Here is an 18,513-nt window from a genome sequence, read left to right on the forward strand (position 1 = left end):
TCAAAGTAATTTCTCCTCTCCTCTTCATCGCCACTCTCTTTCTCACCTTGGTTAATTTTACAAGGTGGGGGGTCACTGGTAATTATCTGCTCTTGTCAAACCTAGGTCACCTGTGATTCTGATTGAGGTTCTGGGCACTCTCTCACACACACACATACGTAAATGCATACATAGGGAAGCAGCAGCAGCAGGTGAATGTGCAGCGTTTCATTACACTTCTGATTTGGTCATTCATCATGTTCCAGCGAGGTCACACACGGCGGCCGACACATGTTTATGTCTGCCGAGACAATGCCTGCAGCTGTGTGTGTGTGTGTGTGTGTGTGTGTGTGTGTGTGTGTGTGTGTGTGTGCGTGTGCGTGTGCGTGTGTGTGTGTGTGTGTGTGTGTGTGTGTGTGTGGACATGAAAGGATGCTTTCTTTTCCTGTTTGTCCCGGTCCGGTTTTCCATTCAGGTCAGACAAAGAGGAGGTGGACCTACTATTGTTCGACTCAAATCAAAAAGGGGCAGGGGCAATTGCAGAGAAACTTTGACAGTTACGAAGCAGTGTAACTGTACAAATAATCTTTAAAATGACATGTAACTGTAAAATCCTAAAATCAGTGCAAGCTAATTTGCTTTATTGGTGAATAAATTGTACGTCGTCTAAAATCTTAAGACTCAGATTTAACATTCATCAAGTGGCCTACAACACAACTCCAATTGGATGATTTTGTTGCTCTGTCTGCTGGATGTGTAAATATGCTTTTTTGTAATAAGGTAATAATATGTCAGTAGTATTGTAGCTTTAAACGGAATAATGGAAGTGTACATAACGTCAAAGGTTGACCTCAGGAAGCAACGCCTCTACAGATGTATCCAGACAGATTCTCATCTTGTGGTGTTTATGCTAATTACACTGCATTTCTATATACAGACTAAACAATGTTAATTAGTGAGCTTTAGGGGGGGTGCTAGGTGAGCTCTTCTTCCAGTGTTAATGCTAAGCTACAAGCCTGAGAGATGAGAGTGGTATCGGTCTTCTCATCTTATTGTCAGCGAAAAGGTTCATTAAGTGTTTTTCCCAAAATGTTTAACTTTTGCTTTGATGAAGGTTAGGGGGATTTCTTAACCTTTTTGACTCATCCTTTTAGTGTCTAACCAGATATTTACGTCATAGAATCAGATATTCCTTCATGCTTTAAATGCAATTTCCTGCTTAAAATGTTAATTTATTTTATTTTCTACTTTGCATATGCAGTTAAATAATTCCAGCCATTGGTAACTGTGAAATCAAGTCAAAGGCAGAAAACAGATAATGGACTAAATGTACAAATCAAACGGGGTGACAGAAAAACACTAAAAATGTGAAAACAACTAAATTAAAGCCATGATAAGAGTGCATATAGCCTACCTTTTGAAAACTCATTCAGGTCTAACACCAAAGACCAAGGGCTTCATTAAAAGATGCTTGCACACAAATGTATTTTAATATATGCACACCTCAAATGAATGTTAAATGTCTTGCATAAATTTCCTCTGCCTTGGTGAGCTAATGTATGAACGGCCTGTTTGTGGACGTCCCTGTGTGGATATTGTGAGACAGCTATTGGACGGTTCTGCTCAGAGACACTAACCTAACACACACACACACACGAACACACACAAACACACACAGATCAAAGCTGTGCTCCGTCCTCAGATCAGTAACCCCGGTGATGGCAGAAATGATGTTGACTACAAGCACACATGTTTGTTTTTATGTATTCTGCAGTAATATCTGTGATCATTGGAGCAATATGTCCTGTTCATACTTTTAGTAAAAGTATTGACCGTCTTCTTGGTCAGGTTTATGTGGAGTTTTAATATAAGGAGATCTGGTTAAATTCACTCAAATCTATAGACTGTTTAAAATATTTCACATAAGTAAAATAATAACGAGGAAAAGCTGTTTAAAAATGTTCTGATAAATGGTAAATGCAGATTTTCTATTTTAATATTTCAGGTTTCAGTGAAGTAATGCACCTGGATATTTGATTCCCATCTACCAGCTTATATTACATACAGGTAAATGTCGCCTTTATCCCATTGCCGTTGCTATAATGCCACATTGTGGTCAATCACTGTCATCACTACTTACTGAGGCTGGAGAGGAATGTTTTTAAACATAAGAGAAACTATTTTTAGTTAGTATGTTGATTTTTTTAGTATACTAACAGAAAATTATACAATATGTATAATTTGGTTGTTTTACATTGTTATTTGTAATTATAGATTTCTTTGAAACTGTCTCACCACCAATTTATTTTAATTTGTTCCAGCTCTGAGCAGCTCTTCCATTTCCTTTGTGCAATGCATTGTGGGGGAATAGTTTGCATTTACAACATACTTGTATTTAGTTTTGCATGTCATCTGCTTGGAGTACCCGTATAGATGCATTTGTGACTTGTTTTATGAACATACTTCATACTAAAAGCGTGCTCTGATTTTATACGCGGCTGCAGTTTGATTGACATGTTCCGGAGCAAGTCTTCCTACCCAACAGTAAACTATGTTTTTTTATATACTAACTGCAAAAAGAATATACCAGGACAATTACTATAGTACTTAGTGTGTGTACTATATAGTAACTGGGACATATACACAGTTAAATCAAATCATAACAAAAGCCTAATTTCTCACTTCCTGCGTTTTCATCCAAATACAATGGAGGTGAAAGGAATTGTTTTTGTTTATTTGTTTAGTCAGCATTGAAAAATTACATTTAGAACATTTTACAGCAATGTCTCTTGTCCAAGTCACTCTGGATAATTTACACCATGAACAGTTTTCCTTGAAATATACTTTCTATAAAGAAAAAGTCCCTCTCAAAAAACTTCTGGATTGTCTGGTAACCAGGAAAGAGACACATCTATTCCCCTTCTTGGGCACATGAAACCAAAACGATCTGCATGTCCAGATATTTGAAAAGTGTTTTTTTTTTTTACAATTTGGATGAACTGACCCTTTAAGTGAACATGTAAAGGCAGCATCTCATTAAGAAGGGGGACCTTTTTGTGTTAAGACAGTCATTTATTGAGGCACTTCACACAAGCCGTGGAATGTACATATCAAATACAACAAATTTAAGGTATTTTTCACATTCTTGCATCTGTAAACATGGTAAAGATAATACACTCTGACAGATTCATTCACATTGTACTGTTCCCCCTCAACGGAGAGACGCATGAGAAAAATATCAAAACATCGCTCAGAGTAGTGCACAGTATACGACAGCTACAAAACAGCAGTGGAGCTAAATACAAAACTATTACACCCCCCCCCCTCCCCCCTCTCACTTTACCTGAACTGCATCTACTCAGTGATTTTCACATAATGTTTTGTAAGAGGTAAGTAAATTGCGGATGCGGCATCTAAATCTATTGAGCAGCACAAGAACACTTCTCTACTTCAGAAAACTGATCATTATCCAATAAATATATAAATACATTATCCATATTTTTAGCAGGCATATGCACAGACAGAGTCCAAATATGTCTGTCTGCTTTGGCTCATCACAGTTTAGGAAACATGAATGTATTTTTTGTAGAACTTTTATTTACGCTCTTTGGCAATCACAAAAATAATGTATTTCTCTTCAGTTATAGTTTTTGTTATCTTGTGGCCCTGAATGTCTGTGCACATGCCTGCTTTGTAGAAACGCCAAAAACAACACAAATTAGTTCAGGTATGTGACGGTGGATAAGGCTGCTGTCGGGCTACTGTTCATTAATAAATACAGAATGAGGTTTGAATGTCAAAGCTACAGCTCAAGTTTCCAAAGCGTGTGGATGTGCGTTACACCCTGTAGTCCTCTAGTGGAGCTGCGCCTCACAAAACTAAGCAACCAACCTCAACAGCTGGCTCAGCTGGTGCTCACATCAGGAAGGGTTAAAGTCAATAAGGCTGTAGCTAAAGGAATACTCCACCAAAAACAGGTTCTTTTTACATTTTGAGTAACAAACTCTTAACTGTCTGTTGGCTTGTAAGACGCAGGTTTGTTCCAAACACCAAATGTGCCAAAATATGGTTGAATGCAACTTCTGCTGCCGTGCCATAGGACACCAAGATTATGTCTTCTGTAAGAGCCAAAACACAATGTAAAGAACATATCATTCACCAGTTAAAGGAATAAACCAGAAGGGCTCTTGGAGAGTGCAGAACCTTCGCCAAGGACATGCCCTATCTTGCAATGTTAACCGAAGTGGGGGAAATAAATTCTATACTATACGTGATTTGTATCCGCTCCAAAGGTTTGTGGGTTCTTCCTTGGCAAATTCTACACCCTTCCACCAAGTTTCATGATAATCTGGCCAGTACCTTTCCCGTAATCCTGTTGACAGAAGGACAAACAAACCAAACTGAAAACACAAGCTCCTTGGTGGAGGTAGTAATACACAACGAGTCAAGCATTTCTTAGAGGGAAAGAGTTGCACTGGAGGAATTAAGGCTCAATGGTAAACAGCTGAAAACACTGTATTTAGCCATATTTTGGAGAAATATGAATGTGGTGATTTGTTTTTAAAATGTGGACGGTGGAGAAGAGGATTATGCTGCAGCAGACATGACACTGGGTGCTTTCAAGCATACACACATTCAGTGTGCGTCTGACTCTCTTAACATACAGTAAGTTTCCTTTAAGGAGTTAAAACTTGATGCCAAGTCTAAACAGCCATCTCTGGAGTGTTACAGAACCTTATGCGTCATGTTGTTTGGTATTTACGTTGTGGCCTGGTGGTGAGAATGTGGCCACATTTACACAGGGATATAACCCCTTTATGCTCTGTATGAGGTCGTGTATCTCTGTCACTGTTCATGGGAATATTCCGCCTGCTAAAACACAGATAAAAAAAATAAAAAAAACATTTTCTTTTTTTGATACATGTGTAAATGCAACCAATTAACCCGTCCCGTTCTGTGGAGTAAGGCTCTCCCAGGGGCAGATGATCTCTTTGGCTCCGACTCCTCCCCGAGAGGCAGATCTGCTCTCCTCCTCCTCGTCCTCAGACTCTATGGGGTAGATACGGCACTCTGGAGGAATATCCACTTTAATCTGGAAAAAACTGTGCAGGGTTTCAGAAAGGACTTGGTAAGACATGTCTGACATCCATATTCTGTTCAAATACAGTGCAGATAGCTCACAACAGTGGATTTGAAATGTAAAAATAAGTATGACCTTAAAAGGGCCAATGTTCATCTTTAATTTGAGGGTGTGGACATTCACAGGAGACACCAGGAAGCCTTTTTGACATTTTCCTGGATTCATCCAAACTTTCTCTTTTCCAACACAACATAATTTCTGTCAAATGTTGTATTTGTACTATGTTGTTTATCCTGTACACACGACATCTATTGCACGTATGTCCGTCCTGGGAGAGGGATCCCTCCTCAGTTGCTCTCCCTGAGGTTTCTTCCATTTATTCCCCTTTAATTTTGGGGTTTCTTTTAGGAAGTTTTTCCTTGTGCAATGTGAGGGTCTAAGGACAGAGGGTGTCATAACTTAATATATATAATTTATATTTATATTTATATATATATATATATATATATATATATATATATATATATATATAATTTAAGTACATTTTGATATGTATACTTTAGTTCTTTTACTTAAGTATTATTTTTAATATGTTATGTAATATTTATACTTGGAACAGTATGACAGAGTAAATGGATTGTCTGACTGCACAGTAAGTGAGAGGACTGTTTGTTTGTATGACTGTCTTTGTCTCACACTCACTTGCCGATCCGTCTCGGTGGAGGCTGACTGGGTTGATCCGGGCTGATCGGCTGAATGCGGCTACTTGTCCCGGCAGCTGAGTGGCATTTGGGCGACAAGCTGGCGAACATGGTGGCGGGGGTGCAGCCGCGCTTCAGCAGGCGACGCAGGGACAGAGCCATGCGAGACTTGGACACATTTCCACATACCGGGGCTCGAGCCGCAGGGTTCCCCTCGCCTTCTCCTCCACCGGCCTCCACTCGCCGCTCAGAGGCCGAGGTGCTGTCCAAGGCCACGCTGATGGGGGACGGGCAAGCCGGGGTGTGGGCCAGGAAGGTGAGGGAGGGTGAGGTGGTGGCAGTGGGGAAGTCAGTGATGCCAGAGTAGACGGCGAGGTGGGGGATAGGAGTGGTGAAGCGGCACAGCTGTGAGGTCAAAGGTCAACAGACACAGTCAGAGAGAAAAAATGTGTGTGTGCATTTTGTAAAACTTTCAGCAGGCATCGTTTAAGATGTTATACTTACTTAAACATCACGGTGTTCAGAACACTCCGTACAAAAAGGACAGAGCAATTATAAGCAATGCCTAACCTGGTATTAGAATCATACTTTAACACACATTAGGCTTCAACCTACTATTGTCGGGCTACACGACAATCAAATGAGAACAGAGAATGAATGACAACTCAAGACAAACACATAAAAATGAGGTGGTTTGTGGGTGTTTTATTAGTTCATGACTGATGACAAAGAAAACATACAGTACAATACAGAACACTGTATGAGTGGAGATGGACAGTACAATATGTGTATTATGAGAAACAACATGACACACAACAGTTATAGCTTGTATGGACAGAAATGTAACAGATGTCTCAACATGGACGTTTGTCTTATGCCTTTAAGTTCTAAATGTGACAATTTTGTTTAGACGTGAGAAATTTAGGATGAGTTTAAAATCTCAGTTCAGTAACGTCTTATGTTGTATGTACGGAAGAGTGTTAGGGCGGGTAAGAGGGGAAATGAGAAGAGGAAGATTGTTTTTTATTTTGCATTTTGAGAATTAAGTTAAAATGTTGGGACTAAAACCGAAATGGTGAGAATAAAGTTAAAATGTAGCCTTTAGTGCATATACTGAAAGTTCAACTTTATTCTCCACATTTTGACTTTATTCTCCACATGCTCCTGGCCCTAATACTCTTCCATACATATGAGATATTTGTCTGGTAAATATATTTATTTTCATTTCAAGTCTGAGTGAATACATGTAAAAGCACGCTGTGCATGGCCAGATACAGAGAGAGACATGTTGGGTGAGCTGACCCTTTAAAATAGTCTTATATATTAGTTTACTATTTATACTTCTAGAACCTAATGTGCATATTAAACACTGGCTTTAATACCATGCAACTAAATTACAACTGCATTTTCAGTATTGCACGTTACCCATTGACTAATAACTTCACTTTTCTAAAGAAAGTGACTTTGTGCAGCACGAACAAACACGACAACATGGCAGCGGTTTGCAGGGTCGGGTTTGGATAATGTTGATCTCTTTTCGTTGCATTTTGAGTTATTGAATCCTGAGGAAAATATCTTGCTCTTTAACGGCTAAACGCTTCACTATGTTCACCAGCTAGATGCTAACTGCGTCTGTTTGCAGTTTGGTGCTGATCAAGTAGTGTACAGGGGATTTTTAGTTGCCAAATACAATGCAGTAAGAGCGGTGAGAGTGCACCAAAACGTTGCGGACCGTTAAACCAGAAAAAACTAACTGACTAACCCCTTTCACATTAAACATGATCAGTTGATCCATTATTATTATTATTATTATTATTATTATTATTATAACAATATTGATTAGTGCACGTTTCAATTTATAGCGAAATGGGATTCAAATGTAAACATTATCATTTACAAACTGCGGCATCTATTTAAATAGTTCCACTATATAATTCAATACAATCACTGAATGTTTATTTCTTAGGAGGAGGGGGTGCCTCCTTGCCCTGCTTGCTGAGTTTGCTCATGACCTGTGTGATGTCAACATTGGCGGCCATCTTTGCCCTCTGCTCCTTCTCCATCTGCCGGAGGATGATGGGGCTGAGACTGGGCCGTCTCTTCTTTGCATTCTGCTCCAACTGGGCAACGCTGGGAGAGAAAAGATAGTGAGAGAGGAGAGAGATGAAAATGAGAAAAGAGATAGATCAGCAAAGAGAAGTAGGGGGGAGGGAAGGACAAGGTGAAAATTACGTTTTGGAGAGTGATGGATGTGATCATCAGGAAGCTACAGGGTCACTTATATCAGCCAAAGAGATGAGAGACATAAACGTTGTTTTTTTAGATGAATGTCACTCCTAAAAATCAGTAAGTACCACTGCTTTCGTGATGCACTTGTTCTTTAATCGGACTGGTTGAGATAATCACATCAAGATTCTCCAATTAGAGTAGATTAAAGCTCAACATCGTCTAACAAAGTGGCATTAAATAAATTCAAAAACTTGTGAAATAAAGGCTGTCGCTTACCTGAAATTGTGCTCCTCTGGACAGATGGCTTTCTTCACGGTATCCTTAAACACCGGAGATTTCTGATATCGGCCGTACGAGTCCTGCAATATACAGACAAAGTGGTCATGAATCAGGGCTTATTTGATGATGGTGAGTACAAGCGTGTGGGAACTATAACACCACCATTATCATGTGTTTAAAAACCCAACTACTGGTGTGTTCACTGACCTTCTTCATGAGCATGTAGATGTGAGTTTGGGCGGGGTCCAGGACGTATCTGTGTGGGTGTTTCAGGCCTTTCACCGTGACTTCCATCGTCTTGCCGTCGATGTTGATCCACCGCGGCGCACCACGTGCCAGGAATGTCCTGGGGGGGGGGGGTCAGGTAAGAGGAAGAAACTAAGATGAGGTACTTTTAATTTACTAAATTACAATATAGTTTAGAGAGAAATATTGTACTTTTTACTTCATTACAAATATCTGACCGCTATAGTTACTAGTTCATCGTCAATTAAATGTTAAAAAAAGAAAAGAAACGTCCAAAATATCTTGTTTTGTCTTAACAGATATTAAGTTTACAATTATTTAAATCCTCACATTGGAGAAACTGCAACTGGAGAATGTTGAAATCATTAATGGATTATCACTCGACTAATTGTTTCTGCTTTATCACGGACCTCCATCAACAATCACCAAAGAAGAGTAATATATTCTACACAGAGAATAAAATGAGACATTACTTGTAGATATGTTCTGCTTTCTCTTTGATTGTCGCGGCTTCGCCCCACTTCAGATCTTCACAACCCTCCCAGAATGCCAAGTTCTCACCTAAGACGGTTCAGAATAGAAGAGAAAACTATTTAAAAAACGATTCTGAGCCCGTTCTAATGGCTGTAATATTAACATTGTGTGACCAAACATGCATCTACAGTGCAGCAATTGTGCAACAACAATCCTTCTGTAATCAATGCTATTCCACTTCTTCCATCTTTTTTTCCATGATCTAATTAAAATAACACATTTTCGTACCGCTGAATTCTTTCTTCAAGAAGAGTCTGAAGTCATCTCGTCCTCGAGGATCTGACAGCAGCTCTGCGAAGCTGAATGTCCACCTCTCCACACGCATTTTTGTTGGTATTTCCACACTGTTACACGCACACAAAATAATGACCAAAATGAAGAAGTTATTTTAAATGATTCTCTACATTTAGATTATGCACTCACCAGGGCATGTTCAAGTTCCAGTATGTGACATCGTCAGTGAGCCAGGGGTTGCTGGGAAGACACTTGAAGAGGAAAGGGTCGTGGTTGTTGTAGGTGCCACAGTATTTCACCAATCTGCAAGAACGGGGAGAAATAATATACGGTCTGTAATGTGTGAAAGAAAGAACTTCAACATTACAGACAATGATGTAGCCAAATCATTCATAAAAGCAGTGCCACATTACATCAGTATAAAGGGAATTATTCCCGTACAGTAGGGGCCAACTATGTTGATCACACCACTTAATGTTAGCCAGAATGTTACGTACAAGAGTCCCCTCACTAGCTGGATCACGAAGTCAATTAGTGACCAGAGCAACTTATCCTTTGGGCCAAAAGTAAAAATATAAAATATATGACCTTCTCTATGAAGTTTATGGGTTTGATTTGATTGTCCCTTTGTTAGAAAGCAGGATATATTTACCCTCATTATAAGGGACATTTTAGGCTTTTTAATATTTCAATGAGAGAAAATCTATGTTGTAATAACAATTGACATAATCACGAGCATTTAGTGAACATAAAATAATTGAATTTCTTTCATAACAAACTAAAGCAAATTTACGTAAACCAACATTTAAACAATTCTGAAAATGACTGAGTATTTGGAAGTGATGATCAGGACTGAAACTTGGTTAAAAGAATGATCTCAGTGAAAGTGGAAAATAATATTGAAAACATGTTTGGCAGTTTTTTGATGTGAAAACTTTTGAGCATCAGAGCAACTTGATATGTGATATGTGTTGCAAATGTTAAGAAATATATTTGACATATGAAGTTACACTGTATATTCCATGATTGTCCATCACTATGCATTTTCATGCTAACCACTTTCAAATATTACAATAGATTCTGATGATTGTGCAGCCTCTAAGTACTTACTAATAATAACATGATAACAAGTCACTGCACCTACAGTTATTGTATCCATTTCATCTTTGAATGACTTTCTCCTCTCTTACATCTGCAGGTCAGCCAGTGGAGATGCTATTTTGAGACCAACACTATATGAATGAAACCAAACTAAAGCGGTTTGTCACAGACACAAGCAGACTGGGAATATGAAGGAGTAACTTACGCGCCAATGGACACAGATGACTTCACTCTGGGCCTCATGATGGACTGCTGGGTAAAGATCATCTACAGGGAGGCAGAGGAAAGATGACAGCTATTAAAACGTAAAGAAAACACACGTGTCTCTGTGGCTCACTAATGGTTAACAGACATGGTTAAGAGGAGACAATAAAATCTCACTCACGATTCTCTCATAGAAGTCGGGTGTTTTAGCCTGGGGGAAGAAAATATATTAAATGTTACATTAAAGATTGTATATCACAAAAAGATCTAAATATAAATCTACGTAGACAAAGAGGGATGTATTTGGGTATTTTCTGTGTTTGTTTACGTGCTCTTGTATTCTTTCTTTGAGGGTTAAGACTTAAGTACTCCATCAATTTAGCCTTGCACTCCTATACATCCATAACATTGTCAGATTCACAATGGACAGTTAAAACATGTTTTTTTAATCAAAATTGATGCTGAAGAACCAGTAATGTTAAAACCTGGCGCCAATATTACCCACAGTGCAACTCGACCACCAAGATGTGCTACTAACAGCTAACGTAGCTTCGAGCTACAGAGGCCTCACGTCTTTCTAACTCCACTCATTATTTTCATTTTCAATCTCATCTTCAACCACAACCCGAGCTGACTCAGTGTCCTCACATCACATTCATCAGACTTCACACAGCTCCCTCTGCTGCCACAAAAGGCTTTAGACAACCTGTTATCATACAAGCAGTAAACATATTTCGATGTGTAAAATTGAAGGAATTCCCCTTTACAGTTGGAATTAGGTTTAAATCCAGGTGACATTAAAGGCACAATGAGTAGGATTTGTCAGTTACAGTTTGTTAACACAAAATTCAAAGTTGGCACCTCCTCCCTGGTTGTTTGCAAGTGGGTGAAAGCCAACCCTAAGCCTTTCGCCTCGCTATATTAGTGTTTTTCCGGCACTGTTTCCGCCATTTTTGTAGCTTCCTCTTGGATGCATGATTACGATCTGGCATCTGGTCGCTACATTTGTATAGAGGTTGACACTCTATCCAGGTTTTCTACAGATACACACACCGCCACACAAGTCTTGGGTCATAAGTTATGATTGAAATGGGTTATTTATGAGTCTATACATTGTTTTTTTAAGGAAACTTGCTCATTGTAGCTTTAAGGGTGAAGCGTGAAGTTGTGATGTTCAAGGTTAGGGATAGGACATAGGCAATGTGTCAAGTACAAACATGGGGGTTGTGTGTGCGTGTATGCGTGTGTGTGTTCATAACCAGATAACCAGTTTAAAAGTCAGCACACACAAAGAGAGCCATGGGAAATGCCTGCAGAAGAGAAGAGAAGAAAAGAGGTGTACGGTTACTTTTAGTTAAAGAGAAGTTAAATGATGGAAACAGTCAGGGGAAGGAGAGGGAAGACCAGCATCCTTTGCTGCACCCAGATCCATGCATTAAAGCCTCTTATTGAATATAAGCTGATTGGCAGGAATTATGTTCCTGCGGTCACACAGAGACTCACCTGTTACCTCGTCTGAGTTTGGATCTGTAAGTCGATCCAGTCCATAGTCCATGGCGCTCACTGTCCCTGGCTACACGCAATAACAAGACAAATAGTTCACAATTTGTTTTTTAAAAAGGGCTCATTAAAATAGGAGATGGCTGTTTTATAATTATAATCACAGGATGCTAAATAAATATAGATATTTAGAAAAGTAACCGATACATTATTAAAGAAAGTGCTTTAAAGGTTGTCTTTTAAACGAAGTCCACGTTAGAATGTTGTTCACTACCGAGCCTGTGTGTAATCGGTACCTTAACTTCACCTGTCCTCTGCTCCGTGTGTGTGTGGAGAGGCTAAGACCCGCACTCGGTGAAACACGAGTGCAGAGGATATTAATGATCGTATCAAATTTAACCAGCGCTCATAATTCTGCAGTGCACCGCTGCAGAATAAATATAATAAGTTCACCGACATTATTCGCTACTACTTCTGTTACACTGTGTTTTCAGTAACTGCCACTTATTGTCTTGAACTTTTGCAGTTTAGCAAAAGTTGCATTTAAAAAGTTCTCATTTTAAGTGCCCATTAAGCACAGTGCAAACAACAGACTACTTATGGCAGCTTCATTACATTATGCCTAAGTGCTGCGGCTGAGCTATAGGCCCCAGGTTTCCTTTGTGTCAATTAGTTTGAGATAGTTTCATAAAATACAAATGTATTTAGGAATATGCATCATACGAACACAATTTGACCTGAAATAATAAAGTCTGGGCCTCAAGATGATGTCATGAAGCAGGACCTGCATTACCATGTCCGTTGATCTTTGCTTTAGTTGGTTAAGAGGTTAGTCTCCTACCTAACCTGGTCAGTAATCATGACACACAATACTGCTAGCATGAGGTGCAAACCACTGCCCCACATTACATCACATTACATCACAGTTCATTTAGCTGACGCTTTTGTCCACACAATTTTCCATTCTCTTACGCAGTGTGAAATATTAATCAGCGGTGGCCTTTACCTCTGACTGGACATATAATGGTAATGAGGCATCATGGGTAGAGATAATGAGATACCCTGGGAAGTATAGTGGTGGAGTGCAGATTATTTTCAGACGTCTTGGCCTTCATACACATGAAACTGTATCCTGTGTGTGTGTGTGTGTGTGTGTGTGTATATGTGTGTGTGTGTATGTGTATGTGTATGTGTGTGTGTGTGTGTGTGCGTGTGGGTGTGTGAGTGTGTGTGTGTGTATTCTCACTGGAGGTCTGTGAACCACCCAGTAGGCTCTCTCCTGGCAGTCAAACACCACACGGTCCGGTTTCTTCCTCTCCTTCGCAGCCCTAATGATAACAAACACCGAGCATCGTAACACTTTCTTGTTCTTAAAACTGAGTGATATCTGTGTGCTTCTCACACACACCTACCTGTACTGTTCTTTAGCTTGCATCACTATGAAATCCCATTTATGATTCATCCACTTGTGAAGACGGTTATAGTGCTCCTGTTGAGGACATAAAACAACACCTCAGTAAATGCCAGCAGACTAAATTAATCACTCTCATTTACTCTTGTTCTCACCTGCTCATGCAGCTCCAGGATTCCCTTCTTACGTATGTTTCTTTTTGCCAGGTAAATTGCTTCGATAATGAAAAGGAAAATGTGAGTGTTGGTCACAGGAAGTGAGATAAAACGTGTATGACTTCAGTCGCACTCACCATAATCTGTATCCTCAACAGGCCACTGCTGTGTGGGCCAGAAGTACGGTGTCTGGAAAGGACAAAAGTCAGAAGTGTTACTGTGATCTGTTTGTTACAGACCAGAGGCAAAGTAAGATTCATTATCATTGCTCAGGAAAGCAAAAGCAAAAGCAAATCAATTTAAGGTTTTGCATCACAAAAAGAATACGGGCAGAATATCTTTATGTTTTGAGCTGTTAGTTGGACAAGACATCACTTTAGTCTCTGGGACATTGTAAAGGCCATAACAACAAAAAGTTTTATAGACTTAACTATTAAACAATTAATTAAACAAACTAATCAACAGTTTAATCAATAATGAAAACAATCATTAGTTGCAGTCATAATTATCTCCTAAGAAGCTACTGCGTCAATGAAAGATGTACTGTGGTCCCTTCCCTTACTTTGTAATTGTCAAGTCAATATAATTATAGAGCACATTTAAAGCCAACACATGTGTGCTATGTGCATTTTCATTATCATTCAGCTTTGACCGACTCGGATGAAAACGCGCATTGAATAGAAACTTTAGTCCTTGCACCTAATAAAGTGAATTCATATTTAAATGTAATAAAATCATAATGGTACATAATATAGCTCATCTTTTTTTTTTAATGTCAGTTAGTGAGATTAAAAATGGATGTCCAGAGCTGCATTTAATATTTAAAAAGAGTCCCTGGAGCTTTGAGGTTTTTTAAACAAAAAGAAATGTCTCTCTTTCTCAACAAAATGTGTCCAACAAATGTGTGGAAGGTTTTTCCTTCCATAACACATTTAAAAAGCCTTTTTTTTCCCTTAAATATATTTTGAATTGTGCATTGTTTATATGAGGTCCTCTTCCTTACTGCCTTTGTTGGTGCATTCCTATGTGATTCTGCACATTACCACCACCAACTGTTGTGCATCAACTTGCAAATGCACGATACAACAAAAACGGGGACCCACTTGGAAAAACATAGTTTAAAACATTTTAGTGGTTAAGAACCCCAGACGGCTGAAGAAGTGAGCTTCCCTGGGTCTAAGGTGTTTAAATGTGGTGTGTTTACCTGGAAGCGATAAAGGGACACGTCTGGTTTGATCACTAAGCGTTTGTGGTCTTGTAGAGGGTAGATGTATCCCAACGCCACCAGCATAGAGCCAAACGTCCTCGCCTCTAAAGACAACGTGCAGAGACGAGCAGGAATTTAACAAGAAAAAGACACTTTCAGCTGACGTGCTCTGTATTTCATGAATATAATATGAACGCTGCCTCAGCTCTCACCTTGTGTGTCTACTTGGAATCTGTCCGCTAACCACGCAATTATGTCTTCACCTGAAGAGGAAAGATGGAAATGATAAGTCAGAGGTGACAAACTATTCACCACCAGTTACAAAAGAAGCTATCAAAGCAAACATGGAAAAATAAGTGTTGTTTGTGTGTCAATAGGTAGGTGGGCTTCTAAATGCCAGACCTCTGCTACAACAATACTGAATGTGAGCCTCTACAGCCTATGTGGAGGAGGACGCACAGCAAGAAACAAGGAGGACAAGAGAGACAGCAAATACAATGAGAGTAAAGGAGAAAAGGAGGGGAAAGGAAATAAAGGAGGAGATGAGGAGTGAGGAAAGAAAATGAGGAGAGGGATCGGAAGGAGAAGAAATAAAAGGTAATGGGAGGATGAAATGAAAGAGGAGAGGAGAGATAGGGAAGAAAAGGGGGAGGGAAGGAGATGAGAGAAAAGAAAAGGAGAAAATAGGAGAGGAATGAGAAGGAGAGGAAAGAAAGAGGAGCAGAGCGGAGAGGAGAAGAGACAGAAAAGGAAAGGAAAGGAGAGAAAAGGAGAAAAGAGAAGAGAAAAGGGAAGGAGAGGAGAGACAGGTTAGGAAAGGAAGATGAAAAATAAAATGAGATGGGAGGAAAGCAATAGGGGAGAGACAGGAAAGGAAAATAAATTAAAAGAGATATAACGGAAAGTAAAGGAGAGGAGAAGCTGTTTGCTCGGTTTCATTCAGCTGTTTTAACCAGCCTGGATTCAAAGCTTGCAAATGACGTAAAAGTCGAGGTTTCCTCTCTTCTCCACCACCTCCTCACTGTGTCTGTCTTTCTCTTGTTTCTGTCTTTGTTACTTGCTCTGTTCCTCTGGCCTGCTCAATCATCATCCTCCTCCTTCACCTCCTACTTTTTCCATCTCCCCGACTCGGAGACGGCGGGGGTTGTCATGGAGATTAAATCTGTAGCTCTCCACTTTGGTATCCTCCAGTGAGACTATGTAGGCACAATCACTCAACCAGCTGCTGAATAACATCAAGTGTGTGTGTGTGTGTGTGTGTGTGTGTGTGTGTGTGGTTTACCAGTAATAGCGTGTGGTATTGTGGTGATAACCAGTCTCTGAGGCTGGGACCTCACTCCTGTTTTGGGGTCCTGCATCTCCAACAGCACCTTCTCCGTCTGCAAAGGAATATTGTATATATTGGAATATTGTATTTTATTTATATATATATATATATATATATATATATATATATATATATATATATATATATATATATATATATATATATATATATATATATATATATATATATATATATATATATATATATATATATATATATATATATATATATATATGCTTATTATATAGGGGTGATAGGAGGTTACCACGACAACTGATTGTGAGTTGCAGGGGGAAGGGGTCACCATGCCAACAGGTTGCTTTGACAACAGGTTGTGGGGGCAGCTGTTATGAAGGAAATATATTGAATAATTTGTGGGTAAAAAAAAGCAGGTTAGATGGATTTCCAGTCCTTTAACAACCTCAACCTGGCCTTTTGATCATTTATTAATATGAAATAAATATATAGATTTATTAATATGAAATAAATAAATAAATATATATATATATATATATATATATATTTATATATATGTGTATATATATATATACATACATACACATACATATATACATATATATATATATATATATATATATATATATATATATATATATATATATATATACACACACACATATATATACATATATATATATATATATATATATATATATCATATTAATAAATGATCAAAAGGTCCGTAATTAATACTTCCAGCTACAGCATTATTTTGTAACTCTCTCAACACTACCATTACAATTAAGTCTGAACCTTAACGCTGCATTCGAACAAGGGGAGAGGTGAGATGAGAGGCTTGTTTCATGTCCTGATCTCATGGCTTTTCTTTGGCTTGTGTGGGAGGTTTGCGATGAGTCACTGCCCTCTAAACTGTCTTTTTGAGTTCATATCATCTGATCCCACAGCTTCCATGTCTTAGGTGTGAACTGGAAAGCAACAAATCATGCAGTACATTAATTTGGAGTGTGTGTGAGTGTGTGTGTGAGTGTGTGTGTGTGTGTGTGTGTGTGTGTGTGTGTGTGTGTGTGTGTGTGTGTGTGTGTGTGTGTGTGTGTGTGTGTGTGTGTGTGAGAGAGAGAGAGAGAGAGAGAGAGAGAGAGAAAGTGTATGCGGCTGACTCCCAGGCCTGTTTGAAGTGGCTTTGGGCTTTGAAGTCATCCTGGAGAGGTTATAAGCCGCAGACTGAGGCCGGACCAAAGTGGGCTTTCATGGACTAAAAACACAAAGTTCTTCTGGAAATGAGTTATCATTCCCCTGGAGAGCAGGACATTGTGTGTGCTGCATCTGCGATCAATAGGAGAATATTCTGCTAGTGAAAGAGATGTTATTGAAATTAATTATTTCCACCAAAATGTTTCGAATGCTTGTCAGTATCAAAGTTATGTCAGTGTGATAAATATTCAGCTCCTGAAGTGGATGAAATTGTAATTGTGAGATGATGAATCAAGACCCGCTCTGGCCACATTGTTGTTGTCCAATGCCTGGATTAACTTCTCTCCAGCGACTGGTTGGTGTAGATGGAAGCACTGATAATGATCCAGGCTTAATGCTTATTAAACTGAATGACCTTATCACTGTGAAAAGGTTGCAACAAAACAAAGTCTAACATTTAGTGTAACAGACAGATAAGAGTGCCCACTGAAACCAAGATGACATTTGTTTGTTGTTTTGATGTCATTTATTTCTGAATGCTTGCTTGCTTCTTAATGAATGTTATTTTCTCCCCTACTAATTCTGATCAATCAGGTATCTCAAATTCAGAATTACATACATAATTAAAACATAGCATATTTGTTATCTGTTGCATTTCCTCAGAGCATTCTGTAGTCCAAATGACACCTGTGAGATTCCTCTAAGGACCTGTGGAGAATACAGTTGTTCTAGGCTAACGCAGTTTATAAGAGCAAATGCCCATACAGTCGGGGTTTACCACTACACCACTACAGCCCAAACATTGCGTTGGAGAATTTAATTAAGTGACCCATCAATAGGTCACTTAAATGAGGTATTGTCTACAAGCCTGAGCAGGGGTGTGATCATTATCTCTAAAAGAATAGCCTACCTTCTTGAGACAAGCCATCCGTGGTCGATACCTCTGTCCATGATCCCGGAGAGTGTTTCTAATGGTCATGGTGTCTGATAATTACTCACTCACACACATATACAATGCTACTGTCGCCTGTGAGCCCTGTGTCGTGTGGGGATGCTGGAGAGGGGAAGTGAAATGATATACACTGATGCTGCCTTCATGTGTTCCCCATAAGCTCCTGTTTAGAAGGTTGGAAATTGTAAACATGCTGCTAAT

At 39.1% G+C, this 18,513-nt stretch overlaps 1 protein-coding gene across 3 annotated transcripts; it reads right to left on the reverse strand.

The window, feature by feature from the left end:
* Positions 1–2,692: 2,692 nt before the first annotated feature.
* LOC115025026 (regulator of G-protein signaling 9-like) lies at positions 2,693–18,339 on the reverse strand. 3 transcript variants are annotated; one of them, XM_029456990.1, is made up of 19 exons: positions 18,271–18,339; positions 16,143–16,239; positions 15,073–15,123; positions 14,858–14,964; positions 13,791–13,842; positions 13,654–13,712; positions 13,500–13,576; positions 13,334–13,415; positions 12,098–12,160; positions 10,769–10,798; positions 10,589–10,650; positions 9,472–9,585; positions 9,277–9,392; positions 8,988–9,075; positions 8,476–8,614; positions 8,266–8,348; positions 7,773–7,890; positions 5,762–6,165; positions 2,693–5,071 (listed from the first exon to the last, which is right to left on the reverse strand). In XM_029456990.1, the coding sequence occupies exons 1-19, from the start codon at positions 18,337–18,339 to the stop codon at positions 5,029–5,031; spliced, it is 1,854 nt and encodes a 617-aa protein (XP_029312850.1). In that variant the 3' UTR covers positions 2,693–5,028. The 3 variants fall into 3 exon arrangements, with proteins under 3 accessions (XP_029312850.1, XP_029312849.1, XP_029312851.1); XM_029456989.1 differs by having other exon boundaries at positions 2,693–5,081; XM_029456991.1 differs by lacking the exons at positions 2,693–5,071; positions 5,762–6,165 and having other exon boundaries at positions 6,220–7,890.
* Between the last annotated feature and the right edge of the window lie 174 nt (positions 18,340–18,513).

The sequence above is a fragment of the Cottoperca gobio genome, chromosome 19 (genome assembly GCF_900634415.1).
Source record: "Cottoperca gobio chromosome 19, fCotGob3.1, whole genome shotgun sequence".
In the NCBI taxonomy this organism is placed as follows: domain Eukaryota; kingdom Metazoa; phylum Chordata; class Actinopteri; order Perciformes; family Bovichtidae; genus Cottoperca; species Cottoperca gobio.

Bases quoted from the DNA above. Each gene is read 5' to 3' on its own strand.
- LOC115025026 (XM_029456989.1), bottom strand. From the start codon at position 18,339: ATGACCATTAGAAACACTCTCCGGGATCATGGACAGAGGTATCGACCA. The intron at 12,161-13,333 runs GTGAGAATACAC...TATTGCGTGTAG, and splicing joins GGGTGGTTCACAGACCTCCA to CCAGGGACAGTGAGCGCCAT. The intron at 9,076-9,276 runs GTACGAAAATGT...GAACCGTCTTAG, and splicing joins CTTGAAGAAAGAATTCAGCG to GTGAGAACTTGGCATTCTGG.